Below are 18,940 nucleotides of genomic sequence, written 5' to 3' on the forward strand. Positions count from 1 at the left end.
ACCCCAAGATTTTGTCCAAAGAATCAAAAGTTTCCTAAAGCTCGCATCACAAGGCCTACCAGATCTCAATCTAGTAGTGTTTTTAAATTTGTAGAGCCTAAATGTCAGACAGCATTTTATCAAAAGTGCTATATCATCAGATGCATACGCGTATGGAAAGTTGTTGCTGATGAACTGAACCTACGCATGAACGCCCTGGATGATTTTAAACAGGCAATGGTAGAGTATTATAAAACCGCCTTAAGTAATTACGACTGTGAAAATCCCCGCACTTTTAAGTCTGTCTGTCTTAAATGTAATAAGTGTCGTAGTCTTTCCCAGCCTGTCTCGTGTTGCTTATGTATTTTACGTATTCTTATATTTTTAAATTTTCTGGGCCAGCAGTAACTGGCTCACGCTGTAGCGGAATCCCTGCCACTTTTTCTTTCCTACTTTGTTTGATTACCTGAATGTATTTATATTATGTTGGCGAAGCTAATAAAAAAATTCCTACCCTGATGTCAGGAAAACTGTGCGCTCTCTATGCCTAACATGATACGTGCCGAATAGAGTATGAGAGACAAAATGCTGTAACATAACTATTCATACATGATGTAAGGAAATCTGTATGCTCCTTACCCCTAACATTCTGCGTGCCGAATAGAACATGAGAGAAAAAATACTGGAACTTAACTTTTCCTACCCTAATGTAAAGAAAACTGTACGCTCTTTACCCCTAACATGATGGGTCACGAATAGAGTAAGTAGTGATATAGGGATGAAATTAAGCCTCGTTGGTGCCTTTCCCTGCCTTCTATATGCCTTCCCTTTATTTTTATGCATAGGTGTCTTCCTGCATACTAAATTAGTGCCTTCAGGGCTTAAATCAGAGTGCGGGGGTATTTTTCATCAGAGCTTTCTCTGGTTGTTACGCCATGCTAACGAGCCCCAAAAAGGGCGAAACAGCTGTCTATGGCTACAATCCCGCTCTGTTTTGAGGTCTTTCGGTGTCGTGTCGATGTCTTGCAAAGTTAATTTTCACGTAGTACTATCAGCATTGCAGTATTCTGTTTGTAGAATTTCATATCATAATGTCTACTTGTCATTTTTGCTGATCAGGTACTTTATAGATCCTACGTTCTTCGGCATATTCGTTTGCGGTCCTTTCCACTCCTTTGTGGTTAATGTTTTTCCTTCCTGCATATTAATTATGTGACTGGTCAGTGTCTAGCTAGCTAGGTAAAAATGCATTCCTCCATACTAATAAGTGCTTTCCATATGCAATGAGCGTCTCTCTTCTACAATAGGCATAACAGTTTTGCCTAGGCATGCCCAGTCTCTTCTAACCCTGATTGGGTAATGTAAAATCTGTTATGTGTTCAAAATAAAGGCGGGTAGTGTTAGAAAGCGCTATCGTTCTTGCAATCGCTTTGCCAAGTTCGAGTTATCCGAGTTCGAAATAATCGCGGAAAAATGACGGAAGAGTGGAGTGAAATCTGAGGGAAATTTAGTGGCGGATCCAGGGGGGCCCGCCCCCCCCCCCCCCCCACCTCCTTATTTTTAGACCAAACTGAGGCCCGAAGGACAGAAAAATTTGTTTTTTTGAGACCGGCCCCCTACCTCATCTAAGGGTCTGGATGACCGGGCCCCCTCCTTATCTAAGGGTCTGGATGACCGGGCCCCCTCATTATCTAAGGGTCTGGATGACCGGGCCCCCTCCTTATCTAAGGGTCTGGATGACCGGGCCCCCTCATTATCTCAAGGTCTGGATCCGGTACTGATATTGGACTTAGTTCGTTCGGCTGTATATAAAGAACAACAGCAGAACTAAAACTCGATGGAATCGCCCTGAAACGGCCAAAAATGCAAAGAAATCAGCATAAATTTAGACAAGGAGACAAGGTAAGAAAGTCTCATAAATCTCAATACAAACCCTTAACATTTCTGTTAAGCAACAACCATTCTCATTAGTGAGCTTGGGGTACCCGTGGTCAAGTGTAAATAACCTAAACGCAAGTCTAGGCCGCTTTAATTTGATCTTGTTCATGTCTTGGTCACCCTATTTATGGTCCCCTCTTAAATTTTATATCACATTTCTAATACCTTTTTTCAAGGAGAATGAGTCTCCGCTGAGACCTTGCCTCAGCGCTTCCTTTCTATCCATTTTTTTAAATAATATTAATAACACTGAAGCAACACTCACTTTTCTCGCATTTTAAGCAACTGCAAGTATGATAAGAGTCAACAATTTTTTGAAACGGATTTAACTATAAAAGTTAACGTTGAAAAAGAACGACGTTTCGACTGTCCGACGGTCCTTTTTAAGTTCAGGCTAAGAAGTAATTATAGACTTATGAGATACTGACTAAAAGTAGGCAGTATCTCATAAGTCCATTCACAATTGTACATAAGAAAATGCTAACCTTTACTTCTTATCCTGAACTTGAAAATAACCGTCGGACGGTCGAAACGTCTTTTCTTTTTAACGTTAGCAAGTATGATATACCTGAAAAATGGCTTAAGAAATTCTAATCCTTCGTTTTCCCCTCTGTTTGCTCTATTGAAGCTGGTAGAAGATGTAAAAGTCAGTTTAAAATAAGCAAGGATGTCAAAAATAATCTAACAGCTTGATAAATAAATGTCACTCAGTTATAGTTTTGGTGCTTAAGAACAATGTAAATAACTAAAGATGTGATATTCAAATTTTAGCCAGGTGAATCCATAACAAAAATGATTTTTCAGTCACGTGTCACATTGGGTTGGGGGGAAAAAGAAGAGTTCTCCTCAATAGCGAAAGTATTCTTTTCAAAGCATTTTTCGTTAGACATTCTCCCTGAAAACGCCATTGTGAAATTTCTAAACTGCTTCCATTTTCACTGTAAAATATTTCTGCCGACGAAATGAGTCATCGCCAAAAGTATTTTTTGCCGTTAAAGCGGTGGCCACGCGTTATTGGGTTTACAACACCACGACACACAACATAAACTCTTCAGACACTAACGCAATAGCTCCTCAAATTGAGGCGTCTTCTCTCCCCCTTCCCCCTCGGTGCAGTGTTGACGTTATGTATTCAAGTTTTAATTCAACACAATCAACACTGCTTGGGGGAGAGGGGGACAGCAGAAATAGCCCCTTATAACAACATCCCCAAGCTTTTTTAAGAGGTAGAATATGAGTTAAGTTAGCAAAGTGCGTCTTTGTGCCTAATTTCCTCAAGTGTCCCAAGACGTTTTGACCAGGGTTGTAGTTTCAACTGTTTCAACTGTTTATTGGTTGTTGATGTACTTTTAAATTTTAGGGATAAATGGATAATCTCTCTTGGTTATTGCAAGGTACGTCAGTTAACGGATATTTGAAAATCAAGATATAATTTGTGGTATCACAAAGATTGATTATGACTCCCTTATCGCGAGTTCAAAGAGGCCTAGATCAACAATCCAGCCGTAGAATGTACAGTCGTTGCAGCCGCATTAGCCACAAACTCAAAAATATTTGGCACATAAATTTCCACGGTTAACTCTTTTTACAAATAACGGTAAAATTGTTAATACTTTTTACGCCTATCGACTAAATTTTTTGGTCGTTCTACCCGTAACGGTAAACCCACTTGAGCCCTTGGAGGTAGGAATGTATTCTGTCAAATGTGACACCACTTTTTGCTAAAGGAGAGAGAATTTTTGTTTTTTAATAGTCTACTAATGATACGTAATACAATCAAGAAAACATGTTAGCAAAATGAAAACTTAAACAAAGATCAGAGGCACCCAGCGATTTTTTTTTTCTTTAAAATAACTGTTCAAAGTAGCACATATTGCCTAAAAATTTATAAAGCTTGAGAAAAGCTAAAAATTTCTGGATAACCATTCCATTCGTCTAAAATATTCGGAGGTTTTTCTGATAGCTTAACTACGATTTTCGGAGGTTGTGTGATTCACATTTTAATGCCAAGATATTGTGATTATTATTAAAAAGGTCTTCTAAAAAATTTCGGTAAAAAAAGACAAAACGTCCCCTATAATTTTGTAATGAAACCAAGGCTACTTCATGTCCTCAAACGTTCGAGTGGACCCATAACTGTTAGTATCTTACACTTACGGATGAGACGAAAAAGCCACCTTGGACTTTCGTGACAACCAAAGTTCCCCTAAGACATCCGAACAGATAAATAGTTTTTAGAGCAACTCCAAATTATCCAAACAGTTTTCTAAAGCACAGGAAAAAACCATTTGGGAAACTTCTGGCGTATTTGGAAACATTCGGTCGTGGGGTGCTCCTGAAAGATATGACCATAATGATGTAATTGCTAAAATTACCCTTACAGCTGCGACAGTATCTTCATTTAGATTTGAATTTCCGCAGTTCACATCATCTTCATTCTATTTAAGACAGAAAACCCAAACTCAGAAAAAAATATTAACAGTACAAAGTAACTGAGTAACATCAGTTTGTGCCTCGTTCGCTTTTAAAACGCCACTTCACAGCTGAAAAACAGTTCGGTAGCCGTTGTCGTAGTAGACATGTGAAATTTTGAGCATGAGCCACTTTTCGGGGCCAGCTTCCAATAAATCAGTCCCAATCAACTATGTATGAGTGTTTGTCAAGTGTAAAACCTGAAGTTGGTCTGACCATGGTTAATAGATTAGACTGGTTATGAAGCCCGTCAGATTCCTTTGTTATATGTCAAGTTTGTTCAATAGCATTTCTATTATTTTGATCTTACTGAAAAAAAAAGGTGGCTTTAATTTATTCCCTCACAATTTGTGAACAAAAAATAAAGGATTGAAACTTCAGGGAGCTCCCAACATAAACTACAGCACTGTAGCTTTTATCTTTCACGTTTGCAAACTGTTCACAGCCTCCTATTTTCCGTAAAATCGGCCAGACCAAGCGCTTTGCATTCCGGCAGCTATCTTGGGTACCTTTTGTATCTTGGCGTTCCCTCCACCCACCGCTATAAACCCCGACTACCTCAATACATATGAAAGAAGAAGGCCGCCCGAACCGGTAAGCGCTCGATCCTGATGGTCTCACGAAAAAGCAGTGCCGACTGTGAACAATCTATGACGTTTGCTGGCCGTCTTTAAAAACTAGGCTCTTCTACAAATTACGGTCTGACCAAGCAAAAACAACACCGGTCTGCTAATAAGGACTGATCGAGAACTATAAGGCAGTTTCTATTATGGTTCCTGTGTCGTTTGATTGACAAGTTTCCAGAATTGGTTCTTCAGTGTCCGCCATTGCCTCGTTGTTCGACTCCTTCTCTGAACTACTGACCGCGGAATAACGCGATCTCTCAGCCAGATACCTCAAGACAAGCTGGCGAATCACCTCTCGTCTCTGAGAAAGCAAAAAAATGAAAACTGTATGCGGCTATGATGATGATTGCCAAATTAAACTTGCACTCAGTCACAGTTGCAAATATTTTACATGCGTACGCACGTAAAATTTACGCCCGTAAATAAAACAGAGGCAATGTATGGAAGGTGGAGCTAAACGTAAAAGGTGAGCGAGGTTCAACTCTTACGTTTACCGAGACCTTTCATAACTTGCCTCTACTTTATTTACGCGCGTAAAATTTTAAGGTGGATTTCACGTGTGTTCGCATGTAAATTTTACACGCGTAAAAAAATAGAGGCAATACATGAAGTGTAACCTCGCTCAACTTCTCATACACTGTACGCGCGCAAATAAATTAGAAATCCATCCTAAGACCCTGTCCACACGTATCCAGATATTTTTGAAAATGGATATTTTTCTCTTCGTTTCAGTCTCCCGCGTCCAAGCTAAACGATGTTTTTGAGCACTAAGAACTTACGTTTTCGAAATAGAGTGGAGTGTGCAAGAAAACGCCTGCTTGTCGATTTTATGTGATGTGGACGGACAAAAAGTGGGGTTTTGGAATGCGATGATGTTATACATCATACAGGGCATGACCTGCAAGGGATGCTATCATATTTCCACCGTTTTGGCGTTTCGTGTGGACGGGCGAACATGTAAGCTTTCTTTACCTCCTGCTCGCAAATCCTTTTCACTTTTGAAGCAGTCCTATTGACAGGCTTTCTCTTAAACAACTTTTCCAAAAACACCTGCAGTTAACGAAAAAAAATAAAGCAGTTATTACTGGTAAGATAGCTATAATTAGTAAAATTCAACTAGTGGTCTATTATCAATGCTGCGTTCTGATTGGTTGAGCTACTACTAGGCTGTATGTTATAGCCCTATAGTAGCAAAAGCGCCGGTTTTTTGGCAGCAAAAAGAGGATTAAAGTCTAGCTTTAACCAGCTAAAGTTTTGTCTCGATATTTTTTACCAGCTTGTTGGATTTTACTAAAACAATTATTCCTCTCGCCCTCATGGCCTCTGAGTCAATAGCCAATTCGGCCCTCGGCCTCAAGGGCGCATTCGGGCTCGATGAATAATTGTTAAATACCTTATCTATCTGGACGACCGCTACCGATATTTTGGGTGGCCATGCATTTCAGTTTTGGAGGTGAGTCTCAAGATCTCCACTAAACTCATTCAAGGATGTACAAATCTTCAATATCTACTTCGTGAATCGGAGTATAACGCTCTAACAAATTCACTACTAACTTCTGTTTGTAAGTTACGTCCAGGAATTTCTGGAGTTTTCTATCTATTGTCACTGCCATGTTAATCGACCTCAGCGAAACGGTGTTGCATTCAATGTATGGGCTGGTGTTCCGGGCAAACTCCGGGGACGAGGGCTACTCAAAAAAAATTTTTTTTTTCAAAAAACTGGGAATCCCAGTCTTCTTGTCTTTACCATATATAGCGTTTGCTAAATTAAAATAATAAAGTCACAAGATGTGTGTGTTAGAAGTGCTTAAATTTATGACCCTCATTAATTTCTTAAAGGCAAATTTTATAATTAAAGGTGCCCTTTAGTAACCAAGCTTCCTTTCATAGGCCATTATAGGAAGTACTCCGAAGGGACCGCACAATTTGTAGCCACTGCCTGGAGAGATGGCTGTTGTATAGAGCTGCCTATTAGCATCCACAAAAGTGGAACTATACTTTCTAATAATCAACTGAAAATCTCACTCAAAGAGTTTCAGCCAGACAGCAGTCGACAAAATCAGTTAAGGCTTAAGAGTCCCTTGTGGCGTTTTGACCACTTCAAAAGGGGAAAAGGAAGCTCCAACTCCCCCACATCCCCAAGAAATGTTATGCCACTGTACAAGCTACCTGTAAAAAAATCTCAACTTTGAAAGAAGGGGCCGGAGAGGTGAGAGGTGCAGAAAGTACCTTATTTGAGTACAGTGTCTCTTCAATTTTGTCACCGATTGAAGCTAAGCTTCCCTGCCGTTGCTTGCCTACTTTGTACTGTAATGTATTACTACTTTTCTGCGTCAGTTTTCTTATTGATATGTCTTGTGAGAAACTGTCCTCTCTTCGTAACTGGTTTCTACTAACATGTTGTCCAGTAGGCATAGAAAATAACGGAGCCGAAGCCTAGAGTAGGATTTCACGAATTTTAGGTACCCTACTGAACATCGTCGATGAATTTAAGTTCCATCAGCTACGCTGAGGTTCAGACTAGGATGTCGGCATCCTCTAGCCATTCGGTGGTTTCGGCTACACGAGCAGCTAAGCCGCCTGAAAAATTGGGTGGCGGCAGGGGTATTTTTGCAGAACGCCCAACGCTGTATGACTCTAAAGTTTAGTAATTACGGTTAGGAAACGGAGTGAATCAAGTTTCAGGTCGGTTTTCCAGTCTAATGACCCTAAATAAAACCTGATTCACTCAGTCTCCTAACCCTAATCACTAAACTTCAGAGTCATTCGGCGTCCTGCATTCGGCTTTCGGAGATTGCAGAACTTCAAATTACTCTGAAATTTAGTGATTAGCGTTAGGAAACTGATCATGAACGAATCAAGTTTCAGGTCTTTAGCTTAGTTTTCCGAGTATAATAACACTATATGGAACCTGGCTCACTCGGTTTCCTAACCCTAATCACTAAACTCAGAGTCCTTCGGCGTTCTGCAAAGTAACCCTGCCGATTGGGTGGTGTGAAGAGTGGGCACGGCAAATGCAGGTAGGGACACCGGCATTTATCGACATTTGGCGCCAATCATCTTGAGGGAGGATAGCGATCTCCCCCATCCAGTGCGAAGGCGATTGAGGTGTGTCCAGGTCTTGCAGCTTCTTGCGGCTTATATAGGTGGTTGACAAGGCCGATTGACTTCGTAGATGAGGACTTAAAGAAAGTAAGGAGATGGGTGTGGGATTTGCTCAATTCTATTTGCAATCTCTCCTCAACCCAAAATGTAGAACGGGTGGAAAATCTGAACACTGTTAAATATATTTCAATACTTACCAAGATGGCTACGGGACAACAAGCTTTGAACAGATGTTTCATAGCCCAGAAGCCTGGAAGCAGCACATACACGATGCTTAATGGTGGCGGAATAACGCTTTTCTTGTAAATCCAATTTAACCACATTTTTGTTCGCTTGAACTTCCATTCAGTATCCAAGTTTTCCTATAAATCATAAAAGAAATAACCCACACTAAATTTTACTACGTGTTACTTAGGCAAGTGTTAGGACCAGCATCGTTAGAGCTCATAATCCCACAATACTAGGAAAATCCAAAACGGTTTATCTGGACGGGATCCCAGTGCTCAGTTCACTATGGCAGCCAAAATGTGCTCCAGGTCTCGCAGAAAACATTTCACAAAACATTAGTGTTTCTAATAAAAGTTTTGAAAGAAGTAAGAACGTGTACATTCGAGGTAACCAAACTCAGCCTTATCCACATTATTGGGTTAAACACCGGAGAATTCAATTGAACATGTTAAATGGAATAACCATTTCACGAATCCCAACCTCAATAATTGATCACGACAGGAAAAATGCTGCAACTCACAACGATTGCATTTTAAAGAAAGCAGAACTAGTCTTTACTTACTGAAATTCGTGTGTAGGATTCATTGAGTATCGCAATCAGCATGTTAAGAGCCACAAGAACCGCTACAATGTTAAACAGGGCAAATAACGTCATGCCCGTTCTCCAGATGGCACCGTAGCCATTTTCTTCAATCCTAAAATCCTCAAAGTCAATTTCGCCGAAAAGCGACCAAAAGATCACGTTTGCACTGCCATACAACCTGAAGTAGCAAGAAAAAATGATAAGCCCTTGCCATAAGATTACCCAAGAGTGGATTGTGATTAATTGAAATAAGTCTGTCGTTATGATCAGTAAACTCACCGTTGTAGCTTTTGAGGATTTTCCTCCACTGCCCCCAGTGCGAAGTATTCTTTGGCCGCGTTGTACTGAATATAAAGCTTTGTGAAACTAGCAGCAAATGCCACAAAAATGAAAGCGAAATACAAAAAGAACTTTCCCACGTCAATAAGCATCTGTGAGAATGCACTGAGCAAAGGACCAACACTGGCGTTTACTTGAAAAAATGAGAAATTTTGGACGAAAGCAAAAAGGATTCCCAATGATATAAAGCTTTCGGAAGACAACATGATCGTGTACGAGCGTTTTACGGCATTGTCCTCCAGCGTCATTGACCGGAATGCGTCTGGAAGAGTTGCATAGCCAATCCACCAAATGATGTGACCGAGACAGAATAACATCACTGTGGCTACGATTAAGTAGTTCCAATGGTAAGACCAGAAGCGGGCTCTTCCTTTTTGGAAAATTTCCTTGATGATGTCTACCAATTGCCCGAAGACAAACATAAGGATATACACATCTGTGAAAAGAAGACAAGGTAATGTCAGGTCTTGAATCCCGCCCAATGCAAAAGAATCCCGATTCCGAATTCCGGGAAATTTTTGCTTGTGCCAAAAAAAATTCGGAAGAAAACTTTGCTTTTGAAATCCGAAATACAGCTCAAGGAATCCGGAATCCTCCCACCAACGATTGGAATCCAGAATCTAAGTTCCACCGACAAAAAATGGAATCTAGTACTTGGAATACAGAATCCAAGGCTGTCTTAGAGTCCCTTACATTGGGTGATGAATTTGCATTCACAGTGCAATTAAATCATACTGTTCTCTCCCATGTCTCTTACCAGTGAATGAGTAGCTGCCCAGAAAGTTACTTGTAGATGATGTGAAAGCCAGCAGAAACAGAAATGTTTGGTAGAATCCAAAGTACATAAGAACCTTCATGAAAGGAGAGTGGAAAATTCTTGTCACTTTATGTTTGGGAAAAAAGCTCTCAGAAAAACACCAAATCACGGTAGTCAACGGGTACAGCAAAGACGCCAGTAACACCAACACCAACTGCTTCCAAAGACTTTTCACCTCCTGGAAAGGCATGTTTTTGTAGACCTCTGAATTTAAAACCAGCTGACTGTAGGGATGGGCGACGAACTGGAAGGTAAAACTCTGTGGTTAGTATAGCTTTTTAAAGGAAATTATTCCTTTTATCAAGTATTTAACTACTTACATTAATATAGCTGAGATTTATCCTTTTCCAAAACTAAAACATATCAAATGGTTTTATCAACCGAGTTAATAAAGTAAATTAGCTACTGCCAAGGGACTGCAGCTTAAAAGCTGGGGGTGACATTACGAACAATTGGCTACATTTTCCAGTTCTTCAGAGAGAATCGACGAAGAGCTGGCGCGCTGAGACGTTAACACCTTTGCCTGAGCCAACAGCGCCTCTCCTTGAGGGAGTTGACCGGCCGGCTGAGTGAGTCAAAGTGTTTATATGGGAAAAGTTGGCCCAGTTAGGGGATCACCCTTCTAACCGGGCCAACTTTTTGTTTGTAAACGGTTCGCCACCGTTTTGTAAGAAAATGTATGAAAATTTGGCTCACCCAGTGTAGCTCGGGTATGTGGGTGAGCTTCATCTACCTGGGAGCCAGATATTGGATCTCTTTCTGGTGGCCATTTTAAATTAGTTCATCAACTCAGCCGAAAGAAGCAAATTAAACTAACTTACCCTTTGGGTTAAAACTTATCCAGTCAAAACTCTGTTCGCCCTTTAAATTCTGTAATTTTTATGCCAATTTTTTTTTTTCGCATCTTTCGGACAAACGTCTAGACATTTGTATCGGCTTAAAGCAAGCAGTCTCCTGCCTCATCTCCTGAGCAGCAAACACATAATGCAAATGAAGTCATACCAAAATAGCGCTCGTTTTTTTATCCGGGGTGTTTTTACATTACAATAGACATTCATGCAAATTGTGCTTTACACAAATGTACTATTCATCTTTGGAAACGTCATTGCCTAAGAACCCTAACTTAAAGAAATACTTTAAAACGTACCTTTTTCGTTTTGGCATGGACGGCAAATTCCAGCACGTTTAGCGAATCCGTCTCCAATTTAGAGAACATTTTGCTTTTACTCTTCGTTTCCAAAATGCATCTGATCTCTTGCATTGTGCAGCATTTGTTGAGGAGCGCCATAGCAAACTCTTCACAGCCATCAGAAAGCTTAAGATATTCACTTTTAAACTCGTATTCTTGTTCGGCCATGTCACGGAGTTCCTTGCTCAGGCTACAAGCTCGAAGTACTGGATCTGACCCACGCTGCACGTCTTGCAGAAAAGACGCCGCGATAAACGAGTGGCTGGCCAGTGCGCGGTATTTATTTAAACGATATACGGCGGGACCAAGCTTCAGGCAAGGCGCTTCATTGAATTCTGTCGACAATGGGACATTTTTGGGATCACCAATGGTGAACCCATGTTCAAGAAGAAGTTTAACAATTTGAAAGTTCTCCAAACACGCGGCTAGGGCAAGTGGTGTTGCATGGGCACCATGACCTGTGACAGTAAGGATTTTGTCTGGTGATGTTTGAGGTTGTCCATTACAAAATTGAAGCAGTACTTTCACTATTCTGATTTCACCATCGCGTACTGCATTAATCAAAGCAAGCTGTAAGCTGGCCCCGTTTACCAGTAGTGCCTTGATAATCTCATCTCTGACGGTCTCATCTGTCAGATCTGCTGCTACTTGCAAAACAGTTTTACCAGAACTGTCGAGCAGGTTAAGGTCGTTGCTTTCTCTTTGGGAGCTGAGTATTCTCCTAAATTCCTCTAAATCCTCGTTCTTTATAGCCTCGTATAGCTTTGGTTGCAACTCGTCAATCGGTCGACAACCCTTAACCACTGGATATTCTGGCAGGAGAATATCTGATAGTTCCATTGGAATCAATTCGCCAACAGAGCATACATTCACCTGTAATTCAATGAGTGGCCAAAATGATAATGAACTTGCACGATACCTGCGTTTGTATTGTTTGATGCGTTTTTATTGTCTCGAGTGCTTTATTGTTTGGTGTGGATTTGTGCAGTTGAAAGTAGCAATGGTTTGGTGTTTTACATACATATGTTAACACACTGCTGAGGGATACTGTTCTAGAGATCTAGAAAGTTGTATGAGAGATCGAGCCTTAACATGATGAATGACATTGGCAATGACAAAAAGCAGCAACATTATATAATGATATATGAAAATGATAAATATAGCCACGAGAGCAATATAGTACATCCTATGTTGTAGAAATAGGGATTGGGATAGCCTAGACTTAATGTAATTTTGATTTTTTTTTTTTTTAATTATTGAATAATTCAATTTCAAGCAAACAAATAAAGTTTCCATTATTATTAGTATTCAGTATTATCTGTCTGTATTTGCTAAAACTTGGCTAAAAAAATTTCAAGTGCATTTTAACCATTTGAAATCTAAGTCGAATGGAAAGCAGTTAAAAGTCACTAGCTGAGGCTTAACAATGACAAATATTAACGCAAAAATTAACACCTACGCTTCCATGCGTAACATGCGGCTTAATGAGAAAAAATGTAAAGATATGGTTATCAATTTTTTGAAGTATCAACCCACTGTTAACACCGATTTAGCGTAACGGTATAGTCATTGATAGAGTATCTAGTTATAAACTCTTGTGGGTTATTATCTCTGATGACCTCTCTTGGAACGAACATTGTGACAGTATGCATAAAAAAGCTACTAAGCGATTGTTTGTGCTGCAGACCCTCAAGAGAGTTGGACTGGGCACTAACGATCTCGTGTTAGTCTACTGTAGTATTGTTAGATCCATTGTTGAGTACGCCTCGCCAGTTCGGGCTGCGATCCCTTTACATCTGGACGAGTTAATTGAGTCTGTACAGCGGAAAGCTCTCAAAATAATATTTGCCCGGGTAGACTATACGGAAGCCTTGGTCTTGGCCGGCCCGGAGTCTCTTAGTGACAGGAGAGTAGGAGCTTGTAAGCAGTTTATGGCTACTGCACGCCAAATGTCCTCCCTTAAGAACATCATCCCCTCTCCTGCCGCTATTGAGTCTCATTACAGTATAAGGGTCCAACTTCCAAGACGTCAACATGGTCATACCAGAAGAATTAATGACTTTGTAGCTTATAAATTTCAGTGAATGTATGTAAATGGTTAATTGTATGTGACAATGACCTTCCCCAACAATTCAGTTATTGCTGCAAGTGGGTGAAATAAACAGAATATCTATCTATGTATCTATCTATCTATCTATATAACTTCATTGCTTGGAGCAACAGACGGTAAATTTCTCTCGCAAGAGTGACAGGATTTTGCGATGAAAGAAACAACATTTGATACGTTCAGAAATTCACCTTTTGGTCAGTCAAACCATGAGATCCATATATAGCTAAGTGTGTGCTGAGAACAGATTAAGAATCCACCATCTCTGAGCACAGGATAAGCTTAATAAGACAAAATCACCTAAACTAAACACTCACGAAACGTTTTTAAGCTTGGCACAAAGAATTCTCATAACACGAACTCAACCACATGCCTGAATTTTGTCTGTCAACGCCTTCGGAAGATCACACAATAAATCACTTTCGCGGCAATTAGAACACTTATATGAAAAAAGATAATTGCAGTTATAGACTCAATTTTTGCAGTTGCGAAAAGAAAGCCTGAAAAAATTTAGGCTTGTACGGGATTCGAACCCTTGACCTCTGCGATACCGGTGCAGCGCTCTACCAGTTGAGCTTAGTTGAATTGGTTCGTTATAAACCCGTGAAAGAATGATGATGTTATGAATAAGTGAAAATCATGTAAGAGAACTACGAGGTGAAGAATTATAAGAAAGAAGATCATCGCAGCTATAGACGCAACTTTTGCAGTTGCAAAAAGAAAGCCTGAATTTTTGTACTGGATTCGACTAAGTCTCTATCCTTGTCAGAAATCAGCAGCAATTTCGATCTCGCCGAATAGTTTTCACTCCTAGAACTTATTTTCTGAGGCCAAAGACTTTTTACTGCACTACCAAAACAAAGCTCACAATATCCAGTCTTTCCGTCTCAAGCCTGGGATCAATCTTCCCCCGTGTAGCCAAATGAGACGAATTACGAGCAGATATTAGACGCAGCAGACTTTGCCAATCGTGAGACTTGTTTCTTCAAAAGGCTTGATGATGCCTTCCTGAATACTCGCTCAGGGCAGCCAAAAAAAAAATGTTAAGACAACCTACTACGAGAGCCGAGTTCAGCATAATATTGCAATCTAGCTTGGGGTGGCACCTATAAAGCGAACCTTTAAAGAATTGTAATCTTACAGAAACGTGCCGTAAGAATAGTGAACAACTCTACCTACGATGCCAACACTAGTTTCATGATATCCAGTCGTTTCAATTAGGTTTTTTATGTTTTCACTCAAGAACTCTACACTCCCTTCCAAATTCAATAACCTCTTCCTAATAAACAGTCAAATCCATACTTTTAATGCCAGGAATGCCCACTCATTTCGCTTGCAACTATGCAGAACGAACACCAGACAGTTCTCAATTTTTTTCCAAGGTCCAAAGTTTTATAATTCGCTGAATTCTACTATAACTGGTTCGTCCTCTTCCGCTTCTTTTAAAAGAAAGCTTAAAGAATTCCTTCTTCCAATAGTATAGCCTCCCACGCAGACGTTCTTAGGGGTTCGTCACGCGTTCCTGCCCCAAGAAAAACATTACCTACAAAACAATAACGTGTGAAAAAAAATTCTGCCTTTTGTTCAGTCTTACAAGGTAACCCCGCCGTTGCGTCACCCAAAGAACAACTTTATGAGCAAATAACATCTAATCCAGCCTTTAAAGAGAGAAATATACTAGCCTGCGTAGCTGGCGGTATTGTGTGGGTGCGCGATTAAAGTTTTGGCGGCGGAGCCGTGTTCCAAAAAAAGGAGTAGGGACGAGACGGTTGAAATATTTCTCGCGGCTTCGCCGCTCGTGACGGCTCCGCCGTCAAATCTCACTCGACTATATTACAACGGCTCCGCCGCCAAATCTCACTCACTCCAGCTACGCAGGCTAGAAATATACAAAAAGCCAACGCTTATCTCCTATATTCTCGTCAGGAGCAAAAATCTTTGGTCACGTATCACACTCTACAGAGCTTGTACGCACGTGTTTGGCTTGTCAACACGTTGACTACAACAGCGCCGATTGGATCTCCGATAATCTGCATGTGATCTCCAGCCGGTATTTGCGAACAATGGGAAAGGAATTTATCTTTCAGTTCAGCAGGCGTTCGTGGGGCAGGAACGCGTGACGAACCCCTAAGAACGTCTGCGTGGGAAGCTATTCTTAGTGTATGGCCCTAATTAGATTATTAGATTAATTAAATTAACATGTGTGTGTGTGAGTCCGCGGTCAAGGTTAGCCATCTTTAATAAGCCCATATTGTAATTATTATATCAAGATTAGTTTATCTTAAGTTGAGGAGACCTGAATCATTATAAGCCTCGTGGTTTCTTTCAGGTCTCCTCGCCATTTACGTTTTCTTTAATCTCATATTATTTCCATCTTGCGTTGTAAAATTTTGTGTATATGGCAAAACAAAGAATGAGTGAATGAATGAATGAAATAAATGAATGAATAAATGAATGAATGAATTATGGGATGTTATGAAAAGCGTATTTGGGGGGGGGGGAGTTAGCTTAATAGGCAGTGAGAAACTCATGATATAGTCAAAAACGTGCTCAATAAGAGTCGGTAAAGGTGCATGAGAGAAATTTCTGTAGCCATGATTAACTATTAAAAATACAGTCAGATATATAGTGTACTCATTAACATGAAATTTGTAAAAAACGTTCAACCATTTTGCAATTTAATGAGATGAAAATGATATTCAACATAAATTCTACAGACACCTGCATAGAGAAGTATTCACCCTGAAATGACCAAAAACCCTTGACTTATCGAGTCTTTATCCTAGGAGAAAGTCGAATTAAATGAATTAACCAAAAAAACAGCAAAAAACAAAACCTTCCATTTTCAAGTGACGACAAGTAACTATGGCAAAGAATAAAGTAAGTCAAAATAAATTTTCACTAATTTGCAATTCTGTATGATATTCTTTTCAGTTCCCATTATATCCGAGTTGCGGACGAATTAAGTGAAACTCTTCTCAACCAATTCTTTTTCTTTCTTTTTGTGGGATTTTAAATGAGAAAAATGCCAGCTTTGGCGGTAAGAGTTTCTGCGCAACTGAGAAACTTGAACGCAAAATGCGAGGTGCGAGCGACCTACATATCAAATAGTTTTGAACGAGTTGTCAGTTTGAATGATAAAAGTTAATTTAGGATTTAAAATAAAAGAAGGACGCCATTTTTTATAAAAACAGCTTTGAAAGCGATTCAGGGCCAATTCGAGCTCACCCAAGGTTTCCGTCCGCAATATTCAACCTACCATTGTGTTGAATTTATTGATTGTTTCATAGTACTGTTTTGAAGTATTGTTTTCAAAGCTCAACGATGAGATTTAAGCTGCCTTCAGTTAGATATTCGTACCCTAGATTAAAGTAAACTCTCCCAATTAGTTTTGATCATCGAAATACGTAAATTTATTCAGTAAACTTGCTATAATAAGTCAGAAACAGTACCTTCTGATCCCTAGTTAACGAACCTTCTTTTTCCAGCCAGATGGAGAACAACGCCGCAGAATTGAATTAATTGTAAACGGCACAAGAACTCTCCAAGGTTGGTCCCATCTATCTGACACCTTACTTCTCAGAAAATCCGTCGGGGATAAGTCCCTGAGAAAATTAAGTGGATGCCCGTTATTTTAAGGGGGTAAAATTTTCCAACTGTTTGAGCTCAGGTAACCTGCTCACAGACCTTCCAACTTCTCATTGGGCATTCAAGAGCAAATGAAAATGAAAATAAAAGCCGCGGGGGATTAATTATCTGCTGGCAAAAGAAACGTCTTGTGAACAGTCCATTGCTAAGGGTGCATGTTAAAATCAAAAACGACCGCCGTTTCAGTGGTCGCGGTGCGTCAAGCCGAGAAATGACGAATTCTTATATACGCAACTGATACTTCAGCAAGGCTAGATTTTTGTACCCTTAAGGGATGCTGTCAAACTTTTCGACAAGCTCTACCGTCATGTTTACATTAGGAAATTCTTAGGATCGGTTTCAAGCTCCAAGGAAACGACTTTAATTAACTGCGTTCTTGGTTGGAAATTAATCGTGCTCTTTTCCCCTCAAAAAACTTGCCTGTCTAAATGCCAGACAGAATGATTTGGAGCTGACTGGTTTGTGTGGGCTGGCCTTCAAGTTTTCATGCAAAACATCTTCATATTTTCTCCGGGGATAAGAACATTTTTCGGCTGCTTATAAAGGTGATGTTGCACGGGACGATTCGCAACGACGATTTTTAGCGCAAAACAGCATTGCAACATTGTTGCGACATTGATTCAAATGGTAGCAACATTGTTCCAACATTGGAATGCTGTGTTGCGCAAAAAATCGTTGTTGCGAATTGTCTCGTGTAATATCACCTTAAGGATTACAATCGCAGTGTTCTATGGCGGTTTTTATGCTGCTTCCACGAAAATGTGAGAAATGACCAACCGCTACCATTCAGTAAAAATGACCAATAATAAAAGCGAATTCGATTAGATAGGTGATAAACATTTTTTGAGGAAAAATAGCTTTCCACACTTTTCCAAGGAAATCAAGTCAAGTCAAAATTTGGCTATTATTTTTTGCCGAAATTTTTCAGTCTTATGATGTTTTACAAATACAATGCATACGCCACATAATAGACCTTTTTACCTTGTATGTTTTGTTTTCCCATTTCAGACCACGTGATTGGTACCCCACAGAACTGTTTCTTGCAAATGTCGTCTTATGCGCGTACATCCGGTGCGTGGGTATGCGTAGTAAATGAAAAAAATAAGGCTAATTCCCTGGAGAGCATCACGTGGTGTGTATTGGGAAAACAAAACATACAAGCTAAAAAGGTCTATTGTTTGACAAATCGTTGGGGAGCACAAGTTAGTGATTAGTAAGTCCCTACAATTTTCAAAACAAATTTCTCGGAAGCGGAACAAGCCGAAGACTCCCGGTTCTTCGGGGAAAATATCTCCAGAACCAGATAATTCTTTTAAAACTAAACCAATAGCCAATCGTGTTAACACTAAGAATAGCTCAAAACATTACTCCGAATTCGAATGATTTATTCGTTGATGTTTTTGGATTATTTTTCCCTAGTTTCTGCTCAAACTCATGCTGCATTTGTTTCAATGTGTTCCAATGTATCCTCATCGCTGTATGCTGTTACGTTGTGTGTGTATTTTTTCGTATTATGGATGCACGGTTTCTCAAAGCCGGCAAATCAAAGAGCAAGAACCTCCCCGGGCTGCTTTCGCGCACATGCAGGCTAAAGAAATTGGCAGCTTGTCGCCAACAAAACTGGAAACCGTTATTTTTAGGTTATATTTTCGCTATACCGGGTAGCTCTTGCGCCGGCAAGAAAACTATATATATTGGTGCTATTGAATTGTTCTCTTCTATCACTGGGAATAAACAAATGAAGGACCTTTTCCGCCATATTGAATTTTCACTATGTCACGTTGCCGCGCGTCGAGCAATAATTCATTTTTCGCCAGCGAAACTCGGCAGTGGAGTCCACCCTTTAGCATGTACACAACCATACCACACAGGCACAGCTCGCTACTCTCATTAGGCCTTAGTCGTTTTA

General features: G+C 40.1%; 1 protein-coding gene across 1 annotated transcript; it reads right to left on the minus strand.

The window, feature by feature from the left end:
- Nucleotides 1–5,069: 5,069 nt before the first annotated feature.
- On the minus strand, nt 5,070–12,116 carry LOC140938384 (transient-receptor-potential-like protein). Its single transcript, XM_073387871.1, has 7 exons — nt 11,235–12,116; nt 10,028–10,331; nt 9,211–9,706; nt 8,911–9,109; nt 8,318–8,482; nt 5,988–6,065; nt 5,070–5,316 (listed from the first exon to the last, which is right to left on the minus strand). The coding sequence occupies exons 1-7, from the start codon at nt 12,114–12,116 to the stop codon at nt 5,140–5,142; spliced, it is 2,301 nt and encodes a 766-aa protein (XP_073243972.1). The 3' UTR covers nt 5,070–5,139.
- Between the last annotated feature and the right edge of the window lie 6,824 nt (nt 12,117–18,940).

This window comes from Porites lutea, chromosome 5 (assembly GCF_958299795.1).
Source record: "Porites lutea chromosome 5, jaPorLute2.1, whole genome shotgun sequence".
NCBI lineage: Eukaryota > Metazoa > Cnidaria > Anthozoa > Scleractinia > Poritidae > Porites > Porites lutea.

What these genes read in the sequence shown, in the direction of transcription:
- LOC140938384 (XM_073387871.1), bottom strand. Translation starts at nt 12,116, where the DNA reads ATGGAACTATCAGATATTCTCCTGCCAGAATATCCAGTGGTTAAGGGT. An exon ending in TCCATGCCAAAACGAAAAAG is followed by an intron (nt 10,332 to 11,234) that starts GTACGTTTTAAA and finishes TTTACCTTCCAG; the next exon opens with TTCGTCGCCCATCCCTACAG. An exon ending in AATCCTCAAAAGCTACAACG is followed by an intron (nt 9,110 to 9,210) that starts GTGAGTTTACTG and finishes TTGCTACTTCAG; the next exon opens with GTTGTATGGCAGTGCAAACG.